Genomic DNA, 24471 nt, shown 5'->3' with positions numbered 1-24471 from the left:
AGGCATTCCTACACGTTGTTGATGGGTCTGTAAATGGTTTAGCCTCTGTAGAGGGCAAGTGGTAAAATCTAGAAAAATGATAAGCATATTACCCTAGCAATTCCACATTTAGGAATTTATCGTACAGATATATTCACATACATTTGAAATCAAGTCTATTCAAAGTGATTAATTATAGCAGACTGCATGAGAGGAAAAGACTAGAAACAACCTAAAAGTCCTTTAAGAGGAGACAGACACAATTAAATAGTATGCAGAGGTGAAAAAGAGTAGAAAGCCTTTAGGTATGGATATGGGAAGATCTCCAAAATAGTTTGCTAAGAAAAAAAAGCCAAGGTGTAGAACAATGTGAATTACATTATACCACTTGCATAGATATCATGTTATAAATACTATGGATCTGCTTCTGTCTCTCATGATGCTGCTTCTGGGTGTAGTGCTAGTTACATCCCAGTGCCTGGTACAGAGCAGACATACCATCACTATTTGATGAAAGCAAATAAGTTAATGAATAAAGGAGATAAATGTGTAAGGAACACCCTTAAATACTTAGCCCGTCCTCTAAACTCAATATCAGATCTTTTTATCATGAATACAGAAAGGCAGTAGCTAAATCCTGGATCTCTAGTTCCAGGAAAATCTAAAATAAGTCCTTATATAGGACAAACAAGGATTGCATGAATTAGTTTACGTATTTATATATAAAGATTACTTTTCAATAAGCATAAGTTGATTTTTCTATGCTCACTTATTCATATCCCTGGGGTCAGGGGAAGCATGCATCAGGATGCTGTTTTCAACTTTTTCCTCAAAAATCTCTCAATGGCTTGGGAGAAAATGTCTAAAGTCTTTATTCTGGCAACTCAGGTTTTTACAACTAGAAAAGCAATGGAGGCAGCTGGCTTCTCTCTTGTATCAACTCCCTACTCTCACCTGTTACTCTTGGCATGAAAATCTTCATCACATACATAATTACTGCCACTTCCTGAGCATCTCCTATGTGCCTGGACTGTGCTCCATGCCCAGTGTGCATCTCGACCACATGCCCATGAGAGGTACGCTATAATATAATTGTCCCCACTTTACAGATACAGAGATCGGCTTAAAGACAGGAAGTACTGTGTCCCAAGTGCTATAGCAATGGGGATGCTGTTTCTCAGGAGCTGGTCTATTTAATTTTCTACGCTGAATGTTCTAACAATAGATAACATCTTGAATAACTTGGACTGTGAATGACATATTAATATAAACTAATAATAGGTCTGTGAGAGACAACACACGTGAAATCCTAGAACAGTGCTTCTTTATCTGCTTAGGAATCCCTAAAAAGCCCCTGCTTTGCGTGTTTAGGTGGCAGAAGAGCACCCACACTCAGCAAGGCGATAGGACACCTATCTGGCAATTACCCAGTGAGTGTTTCTCACCAAGGCCCATTCATCGCAGGTTATCAGAAGATTCTTCAGTTATTCATTATTATAACCAACTCATTCTCTCCACGGTAATTATCTGTGAGCAACATATCATGCTGTCCTTGGAACCATCAAACTGACATATGATTAAATAGCAGAAGGTTCTGCAGTTAAATTTAAAACCACTCTCTTACACTTCAACTCACACATCACATCAAGATCTGTGCAGCCACAGGAATATTCCAGTTGACCAACACCAATGGCTGGTGAGAGACTATTTTGTTACTTCATGCTCCCATGTGAAACAGGTGGTGGTTATGTTCTCAAAACTTGAAAAAGGGATTTTTTCCCAGGACCTAAAGAAAAAAATTGCCAAGTAATTCTATGTATGAAATTCTGCATTCATCCCAGGTTAAAATGTCTCAAGAGTTGCTAATATTCACCATTATGTCTTCAAAATTATGGTGGAACCTCACTAGAAATAGTACATTCCTTCAAAACACTGTGAGAATCACACACTTTACACCTTTCACTGAAAAAAGTTACTTGAAAGCATAAATTATTGTACATACAGCTCTGTATATGCCAGTAAGAGAGGTACTTATACTAACATGGCTACCAATCTACAAAAAAGGTAGATGAGAAGATCAATCTGCAAGCTGGAGTTAAAACATGAGTCTCACTGTTCTTGGACTGGAAAAGGAGCTACACCAGGAGTTTGAGATCAGTCTGAGCAACATAGTGAGACCCCACCTCTGCAAAAAAAAAAAACCAATTTCAATTAGCTGTGCATGGTGGTAGGCCTGTAGTTCAAGCTACTTGAGAGGCTGAGGAGGGAGCACCACTGGGCCCAGGAGTTCAAGGGTGCAGTGAACTACAATCACACCACTGCACTCCCGTCTGGGAAACAGAGCAAGACCCTATCTCTCCTTTTTTTTTTAAGGAACCATAGAGGCTCTTCAAGGGAAAATGTGTTCCCATCTCCAAACCCAGTCTACAATTTCTAAAACTAAAGTTCTGATGCAAAAATAATTCTACAGAACCCACTATGTTGGCAGGAACTGTAAATTAGAAAAAGAAAAAAAAAAAAAAAGCTTTCTTTCTATCCCCAATAAAATAGTTGTACCCAAAGTAAAATCAGCCGATTTCTGGGTTCTATTCTATTTTTCATATTTAATTAGCTTAATATTACTCTGAATCTAGAGTAAAATGAGAGAGCAGCAAATACTCAAATCATCAAAATCCTCCACAAAAAAAAAATGTCGAAAGCATTTGTTATACATAACAACAATGTATCTTCCTTAGACAAACATACACGGTGCCCACTCATTTTTAAATAGGTTCCCCCAAAATGGAGACTTCACAAAAATGTGACACTACACACTATAGAAATTCCAAGCACCTTCACCCAATATGGAAGAAAGTCCAGTCACAGGATGGTTGGGTTTCTCTACAACCTGAGCTAGTATTGTGCATAATGAAGTGAGAGAATTCACATTTCATAAGAAAAGCCATATAAAGGAAATAAGATATTATTTTTCTAGAGAGTGATTTATAATAATACTAAGAAACTATTTTTTTAAAAAAATTCCTTCCCCTTCTCAGCATTTACAGAAAAAGCTAACATATCTTGAGAGATTTACTATTTGCTGATGTTCATCCATATGGTAGTACCAACCAACAGCCATAGAGGATGAGAGAAACAGGGAAAAGAAAAGGTTTCAGAAAAAAGAAAAAGTACAGATGAATGATTAACTCTTACCAACTTGGTATCTCTTATTCAGGGTCATGACTTATAAGGCCTACCTGGGGCCATCCTTCAATTTTGTTGTTGTTTCTCCAAGGAATCTCAGACACACACTGAACTATAAAACGTTTCAACTACAGTGCCAATTGTGTTCCTTCAGTCTTCACCATTCTAGAGGGTATAGATAGAGTGCCAGAACAGCAACTCAAGCAAAAGCTAAAGAGAAAAACAACAAGCAGCATAAAGCACTAGTTCTATAAATCAGAGCTGGCTCAGCAAAACATTAGTCACGGCAAGTCCCACCAAGGCTGGGATGGGAAAGGTGTAAGCACCAATCCCTGGCTATGCCTCAAGGGTTCAAAACCATTTCTAAATATAGAACCCACTTTATGTTTGCAGGAGTTATAAATCAGGGAAAACAACTTTTTTCCATCCCCAATAAAATATTTGCACCCAAAGCAAAATCAGCCAATTTCTGGCTTTCTACCAGTTTTGCTTGGGCATAAAATTTTCTGACACTTCACCAGAAATGTCAGCATTAGTATAAGGCAGCTTTAAAGAAGGATATGATTTTCTGACCTGTGGATAACCCCTTCAACCCCAACAGGAAAAAGGGGGAAAAGCACACCTGAAACCTGGTTTTTCCAATTATTAGTATAAATGATACAAATTATTTTTCTTAGTGGCCAAATCCTTCCTTACAGGAAGTATTGGTCTTTGAATTTGGTGAGGGGAGGGATCGTGTCTGTTTTGCTGCTATATCCTCAACACCCAGCCAGTACAGACTCTCACTTGGAGAAGGATTTCAATGAATAGTCAAGGAAGAAGCGGAGGGAGGAGGGGGAAGAGAGGGAGAGAGAGGAAAATAAGGAAGTAGGGAATGAAAGTGAGAGAAGTTCAGATGAAGATCTTTTCCCCTCTCCTTTTATTTCTGTCTTCATTTTTCTTGAACTTGCAAGCATCCAACTTGATAGAAAACCAGTGATATCTTTTCTCAGGGCCTCATGTCTGAAGCCAGATAATGACGTCCAATGCAGATAACTCAGCTTCTGGGAAGAGCCCCAGCAACTCTCCGTGGAGACAAAGAAAAGAAAGGGTGGGGTGAGACAAACCCAATGGGTGCTCCTTTATTCAACAGCATTCAAGAGCATAACCGCCGCCTCCCACGTGTGGCATAACACACTGCACAGAGCCCATATGGTCAGTGGGCTCAGGGAAGGCTTTGGTGGAAGAGGCAACTCCTGCCCTGGCTTTGGAGGGGCAAAATTTGTATAGGAAGAACCAGAGGCATGGAGAGGGGAGATAAATCTGAGAACGAAAGGAGAGGCTAACTGCACCGCTGGCAGGGCAGTTTTTCCCCAAAGTGCTTCATGGAATATATTCGATGAACACCATATTCAGAAAACCGAGGACTGAACAGACCTGCACAGGTTTCCTTACTGCAGACCTTCTCAGTGCTTTTACTATGCAACTGGAGCAGAAGTGGCGAAAGATCCCATTTGTAAATCAAAATGGATTGATTTAGGGGGTAAACAAACAAATGCCTTTGCTTACGAGCTGTATAAAGTTAGCAAAATGTTCAACTTTGATGAACACGTTTCCTCTTACCTAATATGGAAAAAAAAATGATAGTCCCAACCTCAGTTGTTATGAGAAGTGAACATTAAAAAGAACACTAAAAAAAAGTGATTAATTCAATGCTGGCACTTAATTAACACCAAATGTATTACTGTTGCTGCTTCTGCTCCTGTTGTTTCTATTACTATTATCATCAAGCTATGTCATGAATATAAAAAAATGTAACACGGCATTTCTTAAACGGTTTGGTCAATTTTTCATCAGGTATTTTTTGGAATTGCTGGGCCAGCACACAGTGCCTAGCCTATTACACAGTAGGCACTCACTATGGAGCGAATGGGGCAAAAAACTGCCCCTAGCAAAGAACAAATTGCAGGACACTAAAGGGATGCTCTGGGAAAGGTGTTTTTCATTATTTCTTTGGGCAACAGGCCTCTGAGGTCTGGGAGGAGTGACTTCATCTTTTGCTAGAAGAATAAGGGATTGAAAACACAGTGTTCGGCTTTGGGGAAACATCACAAAGAGTTTATTTTGGTACAAGTGTTTGAAGTGACTCTATAATAATGAGCTCACGCCTGCTGCCAGGCGCCAGCCATCAGCTTGAGCCTGCTTGCAGGGCAGTGCACACAGTCCATCACCGACAGCCCCTTCATCAAACATGTGATGCCCACGTGCAGGCAGGATCCCAGAAGACTTGTTCCAAAGATGGCTCCCTCCTCTCAAAGAGAGGACACTGAGGCCCAAACAAGAAATCAGCTGACCTGGGATCCAAAGTGAGCTGAAGACTGAGAGGGCCCGGGAGAAGTCTGTGTCTTCTGGTTTTACTTGGTTGATTCTCTGGCAGGACTTTGAACTGAATCCCAAAGGATACTTTTTATTTTTTTAGTCAATTGCTGCATACATTTTTGGAGATAACCTCATCTGTCATAAGTCATATGCTAAACTCACAAATAGTTACTAGAAATACAAAAGTTTCACGTAAACCCTCCCCCTGAGTACAATACAGAGATCCTGATAAACCTTTCCAGCTTCCCACTGGTTTGTGTATAAAGACATTCTTGACAGAAGTGGAGTTTACTGGAGTGGAGACCTGAACAGATTTGGAATGTGACACTTGTATTTTACCAAACCCAGTACTTACTATCTGTCCACCTGAATTTAAGCATAAGAGTCTATATAGAGTTTGAAGAGGAAATGAAGTCATCTGAAAAAGTAGTTGGAGGGAGAACTTCCCATGGAGTCCACAGCACACAGAAAAGTCTCAAGAGTTAGTGCAGTTTCCAAACTTCAGATTGGGAGGTGGCAATGTGCAGGGCAAACCATAAACTATGGTAAGAAAGACTAGACGCGATTTTTCTAAAATACATATGTGTACACACATACACACACATCTATATACATATATGCACACACACACATGTATCTCAACTGCATGCCATATAAAGAAAGTACATAGTCAGAGATCCTGCATTCAGTTCAATTATTACATTTCATTTTATTTTATTTTAACTGGTAAACCTGGAAGTCATTGGGAATAAAGCACAGTTAATTCTGGAAACTTGTCAAAGTTGAAGAAAGCTTCCAGGACTCTAAAGACTTTTTTGTTTCCAAGAGGGCAGAGTTGCCCAATTCTTCCTACACTAAAAATATAACCAGAGATGATTATTCACAATGATTGCACATTTTCTTCATCATGTTCATTTGAGGCAACAAGTTAAATGATATTGGAATGATATGAACCTTGATGTAACTCCTAAGTTTATCCAACTAGATTTGGCATGTACATTTTGCCACACCCTATCAACACACCCTGCCCCTTGTCCAAAGAACCACTGGACACCCATCACCCGTTCCAGCCCTATCTTCTGAGAGTCAGAGCTCATGTTCATTCACCATGAAATAGGAAGAAAAAAATAAGCTACCACACAATACAGTTCCTAGAGCATAAAAAACCACAGTAGAGTATAGATAAAAAAAACTAAAGGCCCTGAAAGGAAACTTGAGGTGTGAGAGCAAAAGGCATCCCTGGATCTCAAGTGCTTCAATATTGAGAGGTACAGGTTAGGGCAGCAAAGGGAAGGCAAAAGGAGGGGGATAAAGGTGGGCAAGGAGAAAAGCTTGAAGCTTCATTAAGTGAGTGGATCAAAAACTTGGAGAAAAGGTTTGGATGCATGTGTCCAAGCCTCCCCCAACCCACCCTACCCCACCGCCCATTATGATGTCTGTGTTTCTGCACATAGATGCACCAGATTTGTTCTGCTCCAGAAAGTAAATTAAGAGTCATTAGATTTGGGAATAAAAGCAGTTCTCTGGGGGCCATGCTCTTAATCTCTGATCAGATATCTAGGGACTTTTGAGAATGAGGCTTTCCTGCAGCATGATGAAGTTCAGGCAGTTCTTGGGGGATACCCAGTGTGGTATGTGAGAGGGCAGAGAAGTATTCAAGGACTATGAGCCACCAGGATTGGAAGCCAGCAGTGGGACAAAATCAGTAGATGAGCAGGATGCCTTGTTTTGAAATAACTTGATACTGTAGTCAATGGATTGGTCTGGTGGTTTGGGTGATGAGGCAGAATAAAGGGTTGCAGACCCTGCGTACAGAGAAGAAAATAATATCCCTTGCCTCTCAATAGAGCAACTATACTGATTACCACATTGATGTGATGCTTTCTTTTTTTGAGTTTAGACAGCCTCAAATCCTAGAATGAGCATCCTTTATAGTAAACTCATTGACTGAATGATAAAGAAATCACTACATATTACTATGTTTTACTGGAAAGAGACGTTATCCTTGATTTAAGGAAGAAGAAATTATTGGCTTGGGCCTCCTACATTGGAGGAATCAAGCCTGGGATGCGTTTTCAGACAAAATGCCCATTTCATTTCTTAATATTGGGGTACACATAGTCAACAATGAATCAAGTTTTACACTTGGTTCCATATGCTATGCCCTAGGTAATTAAAGTATGCCTTATGGCTAATAAAAATGAAGTTAGAAAGTTAAGACCGAAACAATGTCAGGAAATAACATGTGTGTACAATATGTTACTAACACATTGATAATTTTCAAAAGTGACTTTTTAAAAAGTATTATAAATCTTTCAGAACACAGTGATTTATTAAGCGAAAAGTCTGAACATTTTGCACTATTAAATTTAGCTTTTAAGTTGCTGTGTCAAGGGCAGACCTTTTGTTCTCCTAGGTTAAATTTAGTATCCTGCATTTTGTTTTTATCCACAGCTCCACGTTGTATCATCCTGCAGTCAATTTTCTGAACTGCTCAGGAGAAAGGCACTGGGGAATTATCACAAAAATTTCTCTCATGGAATTTGTAATCCAGAAATAGAATTAAATAATCCAACAGTGACTTATTTCCATCGCCTTCCTTGCCTTTTCCCACCTATACATCGTTCTTATAAAATAAACCTTCCCAAGGCATGGAATGAAATGAGTGGGGGAAATGCAGTGGCCAGAGGAAAACCATTTCAGAAACGTGTTTGTTAAACAAGTACAAGCCATAAATTGAGCTTAGGAGGGAGAGACAGTTAGAAGAAAAACTGAAATTACTGACCTGAGAGTCAAGCTGATTGGAGCAAGGGTGAAAGCAGCAATTTGGAGGATAAGCAGAAAGGAAAAGGGATAGCAAAAGAGAATAAAAGGAAGGAAATGCATTAGTTTTAAACATATAGCCAACAGATGTTACATCAGCAGGTTTATAACCAAATGAAGCAACCTTTTATCTTATATTACCCCCACAAGCCCTGGGAACACACTGTAAGCTGTTGTATTAAATATCATACCAAAGAAACTGGTATCTGCTCTGATACGTATAATTACAGAAAGCACTGATGGGAACCAGAGGTGTGATCCCACAGTACAGTGACAGCATCAGCCCTTCTCTGGAGGAATATTTATAGAGAAAGTTCCTATCTATGTGTATATAAAATTTTATTATTTAATAAACTGAAATGGAAACTACTAAGGTATTAGACCTGGGTAAGTGCTCATGTCAGAAAGATTTTTACTTGAACCAGTAAGTTGGATGGATACATCCTATGAGATATTTTTCCTTCATCCCTGAAAACCAAAAGGAGCTGAGCAATTTGGCTTTCTGTTCAAAGATTTCCATTTTAGATACTTACAGAGCACTGCACCTAGCAATGATCAAAGACCCTGTGAGGAGGGCTTTTGGTGGCGTGCCACCCACCTCTCAGCTTCCCCAGCAAGGACAGAGCAACTTCCCAAGCTGAGAGTAATTTTTTTCAGTCAGAAAAATGAAGTTCCAACTTCATTACTGAAAATATCAAGTTATAATACTTTTTAATTTGTTTGTATAAAAATACCTAGCATGCCCTTCTCGTTGGTTAAAACAATAATCTCTATTGCCAAGCAAAAAAATAAAATAAAACAAACAAACAAAAAAACCATATTCATCTTCTACAGGAGCACATAGTGGACATTCATTTTGTTGATCTGTAAAATGCGCTTTGCAAAAACAAAGTGGATAAACAAATACTTTTCCAGCTTTCTGATCAATGGGGTCCCACCATTCCATACTATAAAAAAATAGTTTTAGGTATTTCACATGGGAAGGAAAAACAAAACAAAATAAAATAAATCCTCAGGATAAAGCTTAAGCTAGAACATTCAAATGAAAACAGTGTTGACTACAATGATACAACTGAAAGAGAAAATTTAAGATTAACCACATGGGGAAAGTGTTGATTTGATAATGCCTTGTATCTGAAATCCCCCTGCCAAGTGTTTTGTGATCACAAATGCGCAACTGATCGAAAATGAGAGTTATGTCAGGACACGATCACTGTGGGGACTTTGGCAACACTGGCCCCAGCTGCCATTTCAAATCCTTCTGGATCAAAGGTAATTAAATCAAGGTCTGTGGCCAAGCCTTAGGAAATCCTAAACTGAAATAGCAAGCACACATTTCAGAAGTTGTTGCCTCTTTCAAGGGCTCCTAGTTTTCATCAAACTCTCAAAGGTGTCCGTGATGTCCATGACCTTCCCCAAAAAGTTGCTAGGAATGGCGTATAACCATCTGCCACTTGTCTTCAAGAAATTCTTTCAAATACATTAACAAATGTAAGTGAAAATTACCCGGCAAGACACATTGATATCAAAACAAATAAAACTGGCATCAAGCTTTTTCGTTGTACCATGAAACTTCTAAAACATATTATCATAATTTAAAAATAATAATAACACTTAAGTTTACGTTTTGAATGGAGCTCTGAAAGGCATCAAGGAAATTATGTTAGTACATTATTGAGCAAATCAGAAGAAAAAATAACATTCTCTTCCTCAAACTTAGATAAGGCTCTTTTAGGCATCTAAAATGATTTCTCAGTGTCCAAATGTCTGGTGATATTATTTCTCCAACCAGATAATTAAATGGAAGCCTGTTTTCCATTCTGATGTTATGTCTTATGAGTGGAACCCCAGGGATCCAGCCTCCTCTCCGCATTGGGGAGGTATGTGATTGAGGGCTCAATTTGGGTATTCTCATCCTCTAGACAAATACCAACAAAATCCCTTACATATTTAAGATAATTACATGAAAGGTCGCCCAATTGATTCCTTCCCATGGGCGGAATGTGAGAAATATAGTGGCAGCAGGTCTGTCTTGACAGATTCTATTAACCTCTCTCTTTCCCCTAAGTCACCAAAGGATTAATTCTGAAACTCTAAATAAAATTCAGAGACCTTGATGGGCACTGACACAGAAGTACTACATATTTCACTGCCTCTAAGGTTTAATTAGCCACTAGGTTGTGTAATATACGTGACATCTGACACTGGGGATGGAATAAAGACTTCAGCTGAATTTGGACCAACTCTCAGAGCCTTGCTCAAGGCCCACCACCCACCTAGTAGCAAATTTCCCTGAGCTGCCTGCAGTCCAAGGCAGAAGCTCCCCACTGGGCCGTGCAAGAGTTTACAGGCATAACTGCACGTGGGACCACACTAGAGCAACATGCACTTTAAAAACCAAAATCTTTAATGGCTGATGAGAAACGTCACTCACATAGAATTTAAGAGGGAAATGCACTGTGTAAATGCCAGCCATGTGCTATCTGGAATGGGAAGATTAACAGAATAGAAAGTAAACACATACTGCTTTCTGAGAGAGAAGGGGGCCAGTGTCAAGGTTGTCTGAGTTATTCCTAACCCTGTGCCTTTTGTTGCATACAATTGAAGTTCTGGAATATTTTAGAACATGTGCTCCTTTTAAAAGAGGTCTTTTCACTCTGGTAGGTCACATTACAAGCTAGAGACCACAAATTTATTTTAAGTTCAATTTTTGGTTTTCAAAATTACAAATTTAATTGCAAACATTTCTCCATGGCTCCAAAACGGAGATACATGTCACATTGCTAAGAACTCTTTAGTTCTCAATATTGTGAGGTATGAATTTTGTAGTTTTATCCAGCAAATGACAATATTGCCCAATTTGAAAAAGGCTGCTTGACAACTGGAGGAAGATGTTTTTGTCAGAATACACATGTAGCATAGCAGATAATGCTTCAGAAAGGCAGGCCAAGGCTGAGCTCTCTTTTTCCCAAGAAACTTCCCCTCTGAATCTCCACCCCCACCTCCTTAGGGGCCTGGGCTGGGGCTGGAGCTCAGACATTTCCCAGACAATGCTCTGCTGCTGGACCTGAGACACGAGCAGGCAGAGAACTGGGACAGACTCAGGTCCCACCACACGTTTTATGAATTACGGTGCCTGGGAGGCATCAGCTTTAAGGAGAGACAAAGGCAGAGATAAAGAAAATGTGCAGAAAGTGCATAAAGATAAATGCCTGTAAAATCACTGCTGCTTTAATGCATTCCATATTGAAGAAATAAAAATCTGAATATTCTTGATGACTTAAAGGCAATAGTGTCCAGCTAAGATCTGTTTGTCCAATTAGACCACTAAGCTGTTTATATGTAAATGTTTATAATAGCTTGTCCTGATTTTCAATTACAATTCTGGGGGGCTGGTTTAGTATAGAAAAAATGTCATCTAAACATGAAGCATATCACTTTCTCTCCTGTATGCTAATAAAGAGGTAGATCTCTTGCAGCCCAGCAGCAATGCCTGCTCAGGAAGGCTCTCTGCTGGCTGCATGACTGTTTAGTCCTGCTGTACTAGCTTCTTTCTTCTGGCCCATTAGTGGAAGGGATTGTTCTCAATGGCTCATCTGTCAGTCCTGAGTTCGAATACCGACTTGATTCTTATAAGGTCTGCAACCTGGAGGAAGTTACTTAATCTGCATAAATCATAGTTTCTCATCTGTAAAATGAGAATAATGATAGCTTCTGCATTGTGGGTAAGACTAAAAGGTATATATCATTGCAAGTCAAGTGCTTAGCAGAGTACCTGGCACACAGTGAAGCACAGAATATACATACAATATACATACCCTAGTATTACAAATAAAACTACTATAATTATTAATATTATTATCTAGGGCATCCTCCACATAGCTCACCGCTTCTCAGAGCAGTGGATTAGGAATCAGGAAACCCACATTACAGTTTTGCAACTTTCTGACTATAGGCCCAATCTCAGGAAGGTCATTTAACTTTTCAAGATCTCAGTTTCCTAGTCAATGAAAGAGACATGATCATAACTTTCCTGTGATCTCATGTCAGTGTTTTAAAGAAAAATTTTGGTTCTAAAATGTAGTTCCAAAATAGATCCATCTAAACTCACAGTGCTCCCTGCGTTTTAAGACTAGCAGACTAGCAGAACATCCCCACATTTTAAAATTAAAACTAAGCCCTTTAGAGATCTATTTTGGACAGTTACCTCAGAAAAAATGAAATCCTGGACTTACTGCTCAAATTGGTCACGCTGAATAAAAATCAAATTATCATCAAACTAATGCTAAAATTATGAAGAGAAATATTAATTGATTTGGAATTTGAATGTACCAAATATTATACCTGAAAATGTTGAAATTTTATTGGAAATTAACCTATTTGTTTCATACAGAGACAAAGTTGAGATTTTTTTCTTTCTTTTCTTAGAGAGAGGGGTCTTGACCCCAGGCTGGAGTGCAGTGGCTCATAGTTTACTGTAGCCTTGAACTCCTGGACTCAAGTGATCCTCCTCTCTCAGCCTTCTGAGTAGCTGGGACCACAGGCACACATTACCACACCTGGCTAATTATTGTAGATACAAGATCTCCCTGTGTTGACCAGGCTGGCCTCAAACTCCTAGGCTCTAGCCATCCTCTCACCTTGGCCTCCCAAAGTGCTGGGATTATAGACACAAACCACCATATCTGGCCTTGAGAATTTATTTGTTTTAGCATTTGACTGTTCATAATGATATACATGTTCCGATTTACCTGGGGACCAATTGTTTGCAAAGCATCATTTGAATAGGTTGTTAGAGATTCACTCACTTCTAACAAGATTCAAGGCCATGAAAGGCTAAGGATAGATGATTGCTTGAGTCCAAGAATTGGAGACCAGCCTGGGTAACACAGTGAGACCTGATCTCTACAAAACATTTTTTAACATTAGCCAAGTGTAGTGGTGTGCACCTGCAGTCCCAGCTACTCAGGGGGCTGAGGCAGAAGGATCACTTGAGTCCAGAACTTTGAAGCTGCAGTGAGTTGTGACCATGCCACTGCACTCCAGCCTGCACAGCTGGCAAAAAGTAGAGGTGAAATTTGAACCCAGGTCTTTCTGTCACTGAAGCCCATGATCTTTCCACAAGATGATAGAGAGCTACTCTGTGTATGTCTTGAAGTCCTTTAGGGCTTCACAAGTGTCTTGATCAAAGCTGGCTAACATTCACAGGTTTGTTCAAAATTTGGTGATCTCTTCCATATGGATGAATCTGGGAAAGACACATTCTGCCTTATTGCTGAACCAATAAGAAATCTGCAGAGGTTATGGAGTTATGTAAGATTTTTCAGAAAGTTTTTTTCCTTACATGAAGTACAGGAAAAAACATTGATAGCAAGCTTATTTTTCACACCCATACTATACAAAAATACAATATGGATATGGTTTATCTGAAAATCTAAATACTCTGATTCAACACTCCCTGTTTTTACACAGAATTTGCTATCATGCAGGACCTATTCAAGTATATATATTTAAAAGGTCCTCTTAAGAGATAAACCTCCAGGATGAATTAGTTGTGATGTGCCAAGAGACATCCAAAGGATATGAGCTCCCTCCTTCTTCCCCTATCTTGAATGAAGAATTCTCAACTATATTCTTCGGTTGTTGTTGTGGTGGTGGTGGTGGTGGTTGTTTGATCAAGACAAAACTAAACCATAAATATTTACCTGTGATGGAAAGGAACTGAAGTTTTGGGTAGTCAAAGCCCCAGTTTCTTACACACTTCACTGGAAAAAATGCTAGATCATGGACATCACTCAAGAAAGTTGACCACTATTTTCTTTAACACAGAAGTATATAATCCCTCAGAATTGCATTCTTAGCATTCCACAGAAATGTCATCTTTCACAGGCCATATTCCTCATTTATGACTTGTTTCTAACTTGGAATATGAACGTGCAGTCCAAATCCCCCACAACCGGAGATGGGCAACCACGCAGTCCATGTTCTCTCACTGTCAACAATTTACATGACTGTAAAATTTACCTCTCCAGTTCTGCGATCTTCTTGTCCTTGTCATTCTTCTCATTCTCCACCTCCTTGAGGATCTCCAGCAACCGGTCCACTTCTGCTTGGGCCTTGCCACACTCGTCGCGGTAGTAAGACGCCTCTTTATCTAGCTGTTTTATTCGGTCTGCAAACTCAGGGTTCATCCTGGAGTCATCTTCAATATTATGTGCCTTCAACATTACATTTGTAAAGAATGCAGTTAAGACAACAATTTAGAGCAATAGATAGTGCTGTCAACAATGGCCCAGAAATTAACTTTGGAAAGAAAATCACCACCAAGATTTATGGGTATATTGTCAGTGAAAAGGCAAAATAGAAAAATCACACATTTCAGCCACCTTAGAACAATGTTGGTTTTAAAATAATATTAGAGTTTCACAGGGGAGTTTCTTCGATTACTGATATTTTGTTCCATTAAATGTTGCTACTTTTAGCTTTTCTTTCCACCAAAAAAGTGGGGTTGGAGACTGTGATGTCTTTATTCCCGGTCATGTGACAAGCAGACCTAAGACAATTTAACTCCTCACAGTTAAGGAGGTGATTCATACAAAATGCTTCCATTTCCAATACAAAGACACCAAAACAACACGATATTAGATTATCTTCCAAGAACCACCAAGGGCATATGTAAAGCCAAATAACATATAAGAGACAGATTGAATAATAATTGAACATGTCATCCCACTGAGAAATTTCAGCAGGAAACATAGTTTGAAATGAGGCTTGGAGGTGAGGAACGGCTTTCCAGCTAACAGTTATACCCATAAATTCTCATTCTCTTAAATAAATTGAACCTAAACCAGGAGGAGGATGAGCTAATTCATGAACAAGTACACAGACGAGAATCTGCAAATACATGCATGGGTGGGTGGCAGCTTCACACACAAGAAAAGACACAGGCAACAACACAGCAACAACATTGCAGAATAATTTGCAGCCAAAGTATTTGTGGGTTTGTGTGTGAGAGAGTGTGTTACAGCTTTTTTTTTTTTTTCCCAAAATAAACTTTTGGCTGAAATATTCCCAGACAGATAGAAATAACACTGCACTGCAATGTTTTGCCTACCCCTTGTTTCCCATTATTCCTAATTGACTTCTTCAAAGAGCAGGCAGGGAAAAAACAAGTAGTTTAACAACAGTGCACATTTAACATAGAAAGTTCAGATAAGTCATATATGTATGTATCTTCAAAATCACCGGTGACACAATCAAATGTTAACAATTTATAAGGACTTAAGTTATTCTGCTGTCTTGCTACATGGAGCAGATATTTATTGTGTTTTAATAAACTTTTTTGAAAATTTCAGGGAAAAAACAAGGCAAGCAAGCTACAGCTACTGTGGGATTGAATGAATCATGCATGGTTAGAAAAATTAATACTAATACTACGGTTAGAAAGTTTGACAGTCTTTGCAATGATTTAGTAGGAAAAAACTCAAAAATTAGTATAAATAAAATAAATTTCATATGACAAAATAATCATTTTAGAAATAATATTTTTGCATGTAACATATTATTTAAGCATGAGGATAAAGGGGAAAAAGTTGCTTTCATGTTCTTAAATCTAAGATTTCCTTATTTAAGAAATAAACTCAACTATACAAAAAAAAAACTTGAGAAAAATGTGTCAATTCAACACACTATCAGATACTGGTTTATTCCCTTTTACCAACATTTTTCAGAAAACATTTATTTTCATTCATTTACTATGCACTCTGTGTTTCATTATAATGGATTACTAAACTTTTTCAGTACAATTAAAATAATCTGAAAGAGAATCCTCAGCTAATATACCTTTAGGAGTATATTTATCTAATAATTTCCTTTTAAGCTTAAGTAATGAATATTTAAATTTCCTAATCTCCACTTTAAAAATGTAGAGCAGAAATCCTATTTTAAAAGAAAGTAACTACTCCATATACCTGTTTCTATTTGTGATAATATGAATCATTACTTTTGTTATAGAAAAGCATTTAAAATATACAGCTTTTAAATAGCTAAAGAAAAAAAAAACTTCGTGTTAACCTCTCTTTCACTTTTATACTGTATTACCATTCTTTTACAGCAGTTAAAAACCTTTTCATGACATTTCTTGAACTATCCAACCAATGTTATTAAGATTTTTTAAAAAGAATTAATGAACTGAGTAATAAGCAGCTAAGGACTCAAAACAAATGAATAAATATATTTTGATTGCCTGTTTCTTACGAGAGTTAAAATTCCTTTCCTGGTGCTGATTTTTAAAAGTTCACAAATAGCTACCAGTTAGCCGCTGTGACTTATTTTGGTTGTTGTTCTTATTGTTATCATTATTTGTCCCTTTTTAATAAGCGGGTACAGGATTACTAGTTGCAAGACCAAGATTCTAAATCCAGTCCTGCATCTTATATTTACATAAGATTAGGCAAATTCATTAGCCTAAAAACTGTGAAAACTACAAAATGACAAACATGGGGGGAGACATTATTCACTTTTGTTTTTATTATAATTATTATTTCACAATATGCATCCCAGAAATACAGCTTATTATTCAGCTAAGTTAATATATTTATTTGGTTTTCATTGACAAGATACTACATACATACTCCTTATAAAAAAATTTTAAAAAAGCCTCCCTGATAGGTTTACAGAGACAGCATAGTCTGCTAGTGATAGGTATGTACACATATCCATATTTTAGCTCCATGAAGAAAAGAGGATTATCCAAGGCCACTTTTCAACATTGGGTGAAATCAGATGAGTTCGTAGTCTTTTCAAACAAGCAAATAAGTATGGTGAAATGACTCATGGGATGTTTAGAGGCACAGAAAGCCTAGTAAAAAAAAGTGCCTTCATCTAGACTGTACCACTGTTGATATCATACGCTGAAGTTAGGTCATGTTATTAGAATGAAGACCGGAGCCAAGTTTACAGCTGGCCTGGTATCTATTATTAATAGATCACACTTCAAGTGCTAATGAGACTTTTAAAATAAATAGACAACCTCAGCCAGGTGCGGTGGCTCACGCCTGTAATCCCAGCACTTTGGGAGGACAAGGTGGGTCAAGAGATCGAGACCATCCTGGTCAACATGGTAAAACCCCATCTCTACTAAAAATACAAAAATTAGCTGGGCACTGAGGCACGCGCCTGTAGTCCTAGTTATTCGGGAGGCTGAGGCAGGAGAATTGCTTGAACTCGGGAGGCGGAGGTTGCAGTGAGCCAAGATCACGCCACTATACTCCAGCCTGGCGACAGAGCGAGACTCCATCTCAATCAATCAATCAATCAATCAATCAATAAAATGAATAGACAACCTCAAGAACACCTGTGAGTTAAATCTCTCTATCTCTATATTAGTATCTACTGATTTCCAGGCAAAAGAACTTATGTCAAGCCACTTTCAATCTTGGTGCCAGAATTCTTGGAAGGGCTACTAAAATATCATTTAAAATGTTTTTAAATCAATAGAAAGCTTTAAGAAAAAGTCATATAAAGATGACAGGAAAACCACTGCTTCTTGGATCATTACTAGGGTCCATGTAAAGACTCAATGAAAGAGAGTTTCACATGACTGGGAAGGCTGGTGAGTCCTCAACTAAGCTTAGGTATGGAGGCAAAAGCCTCTAAAGTATTTACAAAAGATATTGTATATAACCAGCTCTATTCAGCCTGAGTCACAGCTTTTCAGAGGATGGGCTGAAATTTTTAACCAGTAACCAGCATGAATGTGTTCTACCACGATCTACAGGCATGAATGATTCTATACTAAATAAAATAGTGGAGGAAATTGAGCTTTTTAAAGCCAATGCTTCCTTCAAAATTATGAGTCCTGAGCTTCCTCCAAAAATGGAATGAAATAAGCACTTTATTTGTATTCAGGCAATATTCTCGCCTTTTCAAATCACAACATGAGTTCTTTAATCTGGACTGATAGCTCCTGACAGAGATCAAAAGTAGGTAACAGACTTAGATCTAACATACTTTAGACACTACAGCGAAAAAAATAGATTTGAATAGATCATGATCACAGTAAATTCCTAACATGGCATTCTAATGAATTCAAGACATAAACTGAAAATGCACAGTAATATTTTTCCTTAAGAATCTGTTGGTTTGCAGTTAGCTCCCCAACAAGGTCCGGGAGGGCTTGCCCACTCTATACTTTTAAGGAACATCAACTTTGTCCTCCTATTTTCATTAGTCAGGAATTTACCTCTTAAAAACACAAATTGGCGTGAGTTTTCTTTTGACGGCTTCAGATCTTATTTACCATGAATATAGCAAGCTCATCGTCACTTTCAAGGACATCCACCAGTCATTAAAACTAAAGGAATACCAATAAGCATTCTTTCACTAATATAGATATTTAATTCCACTGATTAAACAGGTCAGTTTAAAGGCAAATCCAGGTATCTGATTCTGCTCAAAAATATTTCTTAAAATATTTAGAGCAACTCTCAAGCATCTTATAGAAACACAAAAAAAATGGGGAAAGAACATTTCAGAAATGTCTGCATTGCATATTACATCAGTAAGTTTTGAGGGACTCCCAATTATGTTTCCTGTATTTCCATATGTAAGGAAATTTCCCCACAAATGGGAATAATCAAAACAAAGTCTGGAGCCTCACTGATGTGGGTAGGCCTCTAGGTTTTTATGTGAACTGACTTTGAAAGCCTAGATCAGGCATTAAGAGGACTCTGACCATGGCTTGGGATGAGCAGTACATTAACCTAGAGTTACAATAACCTAGTAGTTATTTTAGTGAAAGAATTTATAACTACTTCAGGAAATAAGGCAAAACTTTGGATTAATACTATATCTAAATGGAAGTTAAGAAGCCAATAATGGCTAAAGCCAAACGATGGGGTTGTCAAGTATCAAAATCATACAAGTTTATCTACATTTAATCTTTTAAAGACTGGTCACTGATTATTTCCAATAAAATGGCAGTTTATCATTCCAGATCCCTAGAAAGGAAAGTATTAACTTTGGTCCAGAAACCTGCTGTGAAACGAGGCAGGGAACATTCAACGATTATATTATATAACACGTTCCCTTTGAAATAGACCCTACCAATTTTAATTAAAAATCATTTCCCTCAAAATAAACAAATAATTACTCATGACCATAAAATAAAAACGGAATGTTAATGTATTTTGATGTATTTGATGACTTTTCTTCCCTGCTGTTTCTGGGTTTTAGCAATAATTTGCTAAATTTGGGCAGTGTAGAAATATGATTCTCGACTGTGGCGTGTTGGTGGTTTAATGTCCATTGACAGCGCTTTAATATTCCTTTCATATCTTAACAGCAGAACAGGGTATAGAAACTATTTTAAAAATTATATTTGACTACAGTCTTCCAAAAGAAATTTCAATCTTCTCATAATTCTAAGTTATAAACAAAATATTACATTTTAAAATAAAATTTTTAAGGTAATTGTAGAGTTATATAACATATTATACATTATATATATATAACATATTATAACTCTACAATAGACTGATATAACTCTATTATAGACTGATGAAACACACATATTATTGTTTAGAATTAAGAACCAAGGGAAGAAAAAGAACACAACTGAAGATAACCTGCACAGTGTTTATAATAATAAGACAAAACTCCAGGAGTAGAATGATAGTTAAGCTGCAGAACGGTTATAAGAAAAATAACAATATCAAGGCAAAACTTTAGGTTCCTAATTTAGAAAATTAAATTTCATTTAAAATACAATGAATCAATACCGGGTATCATAGCTGAGCCTAATTAATACATTTGGAAACTACTAATGATATGTTTTGAAATGTTACACATCTTAGTTGTTTTCTTTCTTTTTTTTTTTTTTTTTTGGTAGAGATGGGGTTTGCAATGTTGCCCAGCCTGGTCTCCAACCCCCAAGCTCAAGTGATCCTCCAGCCCTGACCTCCCAAAGTGTTGGGATTACAGGCACAAGCCACCACACCCAGCCCCTATATATCTTAGTTCTAAAGGAAATTATTCACTCACAATTCAAACTAACTGCATTCAGAGTATTCAAAAATTTGCATATTAAAACAACCATACCAAAAAAAAACTCGTTTCATAGATGGAACAAATAGGGTATGTATAAATAAATACAAATAAATATTCAAAATAATTCTTGTGTCTTTCTCTCTCTCTCTCTCTCTCTCACACACACACACACAAAAGAACTGTATGCTTAATACTTTTAAAGATCCCCCAAACTGTAATTATTAATGTAATCCTTTTTAATTATGGGATTTCCTAAAATTAGCAATGTGGAGAACTGAGGTAATTATCTGGATGTCCTCAAACAAAACATGTGGCTTCAAATGTTGAGTGTTATTGCAAATATTAGTTGAGTTTTTTAGACACTGAAAGCATGGATCAATTATAGGGTGTGTGCTTGTGTATATGCATGCGTTTACACATGCTATGTGCATGCCTAGAATTATCTCTTAAATAGTTGCAACTTTCCACTGTGCTGGGAGATAACTGGTTTAAGAGTGAATCAAATACTTTTCAGAAATAGGCTTTAAAAATCATAAAAAGAAACTGCTATATCCAAACAATGACTGTGAAAGCATTTATAATTCAGCCCATTATGTTCCTGGGATTATACAGTCCTGTAATGACTTACAAAACAGGAAGACCTCACTGAACATTAACAAGAATCTTTTCTATCTCTCTGGAATGAAAAATGCCTGCTTTTTGGCTTTTGTTATGTTTTTTGTAAACACTTATGTAAAATGTGAACCCTGCTAAATATATGTTAAGAAGAGATAGGATTTCAAATGGATAACTACTAGGGATTGGGGGCCCCAATGGTGGGGAACATCAGAAGTATCTCAAATGTGCCCTGGCCAACAGCAAGGTTGTGCCCAGTGCCTACAAATCAGTCATTTGCCTTGTAGCAACAAGGGTATTCTATGAAGCACTAAATTGAGGGACCCAGAAGGTCTAGAGATTTATTAAATTTTTTTGAAAGACTCCTGATACCATCTCTGCCTAAAATGACCACAAGGGCTATAGCAAAGAAGGTATTTGAGACTGATGAAACACATATTATTTGTTTAGAATCAAGAATCAAGGGAAGAAAAAGAACTCAACTGAAGATAACCTGCACAGTGTTTACAATAATAAGACAAAACTCCAGGAGTAGAATGATAGTTAAGCTGCAGAAAGATTATAAGAAAAATAATGATATCAAGGCAAAATTTTAGATTCCTAAGAAATGTCATTAGATATCACTTTGTGCAATAGAGTGACTAAAGTAAAAGGAGATAAAAAGTAAAAGGTTCCTTTCTACTCTAGAAATAATAATACTTGCAGGAGCACTTAAAAGTTTAATCCTTGTTCACTCTAATGTAGTGTAGACTGTCAGACATAGAATTGACTATAAAATTACCTTATTTAACAAAAAACAACTATACTATAATTCACCAAAAATTTGTTAGGTGGCCATATAGAAAATAAACATACAAGAATAAAAGAAATTTCCTAGCTATCAATAACTGATTGGAAAATAAAATAATAAATACATCATTCACAATAGCAACCTAAAAATTAAATATATATAGATATGCTTAAGACTATCTTTAAGAAGAAATATCATGGGTCTGTAAGAGGAAAATATTAAAATTTCACTGTAAAAAAAACCACTGGAATAAATACAAGTTGGATCATGTTTATGAATGGAAAAAAATAATATTGGGAAACATATCAATAATTCTAAAATTATTTTATAGATTAAATATAATTAAAATCAACAATTATGCATTTTAATTGACAAAGTGATCCTAAAATTTACTTGGAATGATAGACAATTAAAGGCTAAAAACTTCAAACAAAGTAAGACAAAATGAAAAGCAGAAAGAATTAAGGTATAGTTTGTTTTACTAGATATTTAAAAATATAATAAAGACACAATAGTTAAAATGTTGACCCAACAAATTAGAGACATCAATAAAACTGAACAGATGCTTAGAAACTAAGACATTCACCCAAATTAAACAGTAACAAGATCAGTGGACAAAGAGAGAATTGTTTGATACATGGTGCTGGATAATCCGTTGATAATTTAGAAAAATATAATTAGAACCTCACCTGTCAACATAAACAAAAATAAACTAAAGATGGATAAAGGGCTTAACTTGATATAAAAAGCAACATTAAAACATTTTAAATATAGATAAGTGAAATCAGAGAATACTTTCCAGAATAAAGGCAGTGAGGAAAGCCTAAAGAAAAGTACAGGTCAATAACCTAAAAATTGTTCTCTATATACAAAAAAAAATTTAAGCTAAATAAAACTGTTACAAATCTGGCAAAAATTCTATATAAAACACAGAATAACTCATATAAACTAATGAACAAAACAGTAAGCTCAAAAGCAAGTGCTCAACTGATTTAAACTGTTTACATAAGAAAAAATACGAAAAGCTAATAAATGTACTGAAAAACCTCAACTTCAGTAGTAATTAAAGAAAGAAAAGTTAAAAAGGAAAAAATTTTCCACCTAAGCATGTGTCAAAGTTATGTAAAATGACAATTCTCAATGTTGGCCAGGGTGCAGCAGAAAGGCCATCTTTAATCAGTGCTGGAAGAAGCATGCTTTGGTAGAATTCCTCGGAAACTCAACGTAGTAGGAACTATTGGGATCTTTTCAAATCACTGGCGCAGGAAGGAGGCAGGCACAGTGGCACATGTTTGTAGTCTCAGCAACTCCAGAGGCTGAGGCAGGAGGATCCCTTGAGCCCAGGAGTTTGAGACCAGTCTGGGCAACATAGCAAGACCTCGTCTTACGTTAAAAAAAAAAAAAAAAAAAGATGTTGGGAGAAGAAATTACCAACATTAGGGGAAAAAGCAAATAGAGTAGAATAGTATACAATCATTAAAATAGTATTTTGGAGGAACAGTTCATTATATGAGAAAATTCTAATAATGTAAAAAAATATATAAACCTAAATAAACACTTTGAAATAGAGTGTTAGATGAGAAAAAGAAAAAGGAACACGAGAGAGAGAAGGAAAGAAGGAGCAAAGGGAAGGAGAAGGCAAGAGGAGAGAGGAAAGAAAGAAGAAAAGAAAAAGAGAGAAAAAGAACAGCAACAACAAAAATACGTCTAGGTGGAGAACAATCCAAATGTTCCAGCAATTATTTCTGTGCCATGAGATGTCCTACTATTTTTTAATTTTCCTCTATAGGCTTCCATATGTTTGCAAATTCTCAACTGTGACCATATATTATTTTTATAACTAAGAAAAACATAGTCATTTTTAAAAGACAATTAAGGATAGAAAATCCATCATGCTGCATCCCTATCAGTCCAAAAAAGCATTGGATACTGAGACAGGGGGAGTTAAAATAATGAGAGTTTGGCTATATTCCCGGGATGCCAAACCAATGGGTTAGTTTAATTAACTTGAGGAGAAAAGTCAGTCAATGACTTTTGGATTAGTCACTGAAAAGTTCACACTGGCATATTAGAGACGCACCACTGGGGTGAAGTGAAGTAAAAGTTGATGATGCCATGTCACTGATATTTCTAGAAATGGTCTGAAAGCTAACTAAGAGTTATTTCTTTGGTCCTCCCTATCCTGACAGAGAGAGTGAACTTCTAGCATAGTCCTGCTATATTTTTGCTGCTGCAGAAACAAGGTTCTCCCCATCTGTCCTGCACACACCCAAAACATGACATTCTTTGGTTTTCTTCCTGTTCCTAACTAGTAAGTATGAAACAACTGCGGTGGAATTATTTCGCTCATTTTTTAAACAACATTTTTTAAACACTCATTTTTCCCAGAGTGAGTTTTCGAGCTTGAAGATATTCCAAACTTATTTGTCTTTCTTCACATCTCCACTGTCTTGAGCCTGCTTATTAGCACTTATATTCAAATGTTAAGGGAAAAGAACGTGAACTGATTACTTTTTGCTTCTCTGCTAAAATTCGCATTTTGAAAAAGAGGTTAACAAAGATGCTCCAGCAGGGTTTTAGGAATTCTGTTTGCAAAAATAAAATGTGTTGTAAAGAATGGAGGGTGGAGGCAGAATCTAACTAAGTACACCTGGACATCTTGCAGCTCAAGCTGT

General features: G+C 37.0%; 1 protein-coding gene across 2 annotated transcripts in view; it reads right to left on the bottom strand.

Annotated features, from left to right (window-relative positions):
* Positions 1 to 24471, bottom strand: part of ERC2 (ELKS/RAB6-interacting/CAST family member 2) — a 970858-nt gene that overhangs the window by 478408 nt on the left and 467979 nt on the right. For both annotated transcript variants that reach the window (XR_003306672.2, XM_026446958.2), the window contains exons 11-12: positions 14368 to 14561; positions 8306 to 8317 (exon numbers count right to left, since the gene is read on the bottom strand). Coding sequence is in view for 1 of the 2 variants with exons in the window: in XM_026446958.2 (XP_026302743.1) it covers positions 8306 to 8317; positions 14368 to 14561 (206 nt within the window). In the remaining variant the exon portion in view is untranslated. The remainder of the gene's footprint in view (positions 1 to 8305; positions 8318 to 14367; positions 14562 to 24471) is intronic.

The sequence above is a fragment of the Piliocolobus tephrosceles genome, chromosome 2 (genome assembly GCF_002776525.5).
Source record: "Piliocolobus tephrosceles isolate RC106 chromosome 2, ASM277652v3, whole genome shotgun sequence".
In the NCBI taxonomy this organism is placed as follows: domain Eukaryota; kingdom Metazoa; phylum Chordata; class Mammalia; order Primates; family Cercopithecidae; genus Piliocolobus; species Piliocolobus tephrosceles.
The sequence above is the reverse complement of the archived record's forward strand: the minus strand, read 5'-3'. Positions and strand labels throughout refer to the sequence as shown.